The sequence below is a fragment of the Saprolegnia diclina genome (assembly GCF_000281045.1).
Source record: "Saprolegnia diclina VS20 unplaced genomic scaffold supercont1.201, whole genome shotgun sequence".
Taxonomy (NCBI): Eukaryota; Oomycota; class Saprolegniomycetes; order Saprolegniales; family Saprolegniaceae; genus Saprolegnia; species Saprolegnia diclina.
The window spans coordinates 12,008-13,105 of NW_008246268.1; the positions used below are offsets into that span (position 1 = coordinate 12,008).

At 51.9% G+C, this 1,098-nt stretch overlaps 1 protein-coding gene across 1 annotated transcript in view; it reads left to right on the forward strand.

Annotated features, from left to right (window-relative positions):
• SDRG_17128 (serine/threonine protein kinase) overlaps positions 1–419 on the forward strand; it is a gene marked incomplete at its 3' end in the record, with an annotated part of 2,308 nt that extends 1,889 nt beyond the window's left edge. The window contains exon 4 of the mRNA XM_008623363.1: positions 222–419. Within this exon, the coding sequence (XP_008621585.1) occupies positions 222–419 (198 nt within the window). The remainder of the gene's footprint in view (positions 1–221) is intronic.
• Positions 420–1,098: the final 679 nt, after the last annotated feature.

Genomic DNA, 1,098 nt, shown 5'->3' on the forward strand with positions numbered 1-1,098 from the left:
GCTAGCCAGGTCAAGGCCTCCCTCGAACTAGCACTGGCCGAATACGCTAGGTCTGTCTAGCTAGATAAGGTACCAGGCAACATGATGTTCCTGTTTGCAATCTATATTTTGCTATTAAAGAGCATTATACTAGTACTGTGCATCTAGCTCTAGTAAGCAGATCCGCTACCTTCGTCGAGGTCGAATGTATGATCGTCTTACTAGCAATAGTACATCGATAGCAACAAGCGACGTTTCCGTGGCAAGAGCGCTGCAAGATTGCGCTCAAGATCATCCAAGCGATTGCGTACCTCCATGAGTGCGGTATCGAGCACTTGGACCTCAAGTCGGCCAACATCATGCTCACCCCCGAGAACGAGATCCGGCTCTTGGACCTGGGCGAGTCGGTGCGCACGGCCGATGCTGCAGGCTACAACTAAGTTGCTGGCGTCGGCGACCTTTCGCTGGAGGCAACAATCTAAGCACACGCAACTTACGTGGCAGCACCAGCTGACTATCCGACATGGCAAGCACATTTTAGGACAATTCTTCACACTTTATTCATAGTAGGGTGTCGGTGATGTACTTGCATTCGCCGACGTCTAGTTTGTCCTAGATGTCTCTCCTGTTGGTGCACGCAAAGCTCATAGCACTCGGACGATTGCTGCATCCTTCTGTACCCCGGTGTACGTTGCCAGCACATGATGAAGACGCTGAAATCAAATGCTCACAAGACCGAATAAAATATCCGGACGGGGCGCGACCCATGTGGGCGCGACCGGGGGGGGGTGTCCTATCACTTCTTGCAACAGCTGGTGCCAAATCAGCCGCCCTATCATCATCGTCGGTGCCCGTTGTGAAGCATACAAAAACCAAGACATATCTGAAGCCGGGCCAGGCGTGGAAGCGGTTCCCAGGCGTAGCTGCTTCATTTTGGCGAGTTTGGAGCTGCAAAAGCCATCAAATTAAAGGTGATGACACGGTCTCCTCGCCCCTCTCGCTGAAAAATCGCTGACTATCGTCATTTAAACTCGACTAACGTGCTTGGATGGGTCGTGCAGCATTACTTTGCCCTTGGGACGCTATAGTCCCACTCACAAACCAGCCAATCCGCTGAAG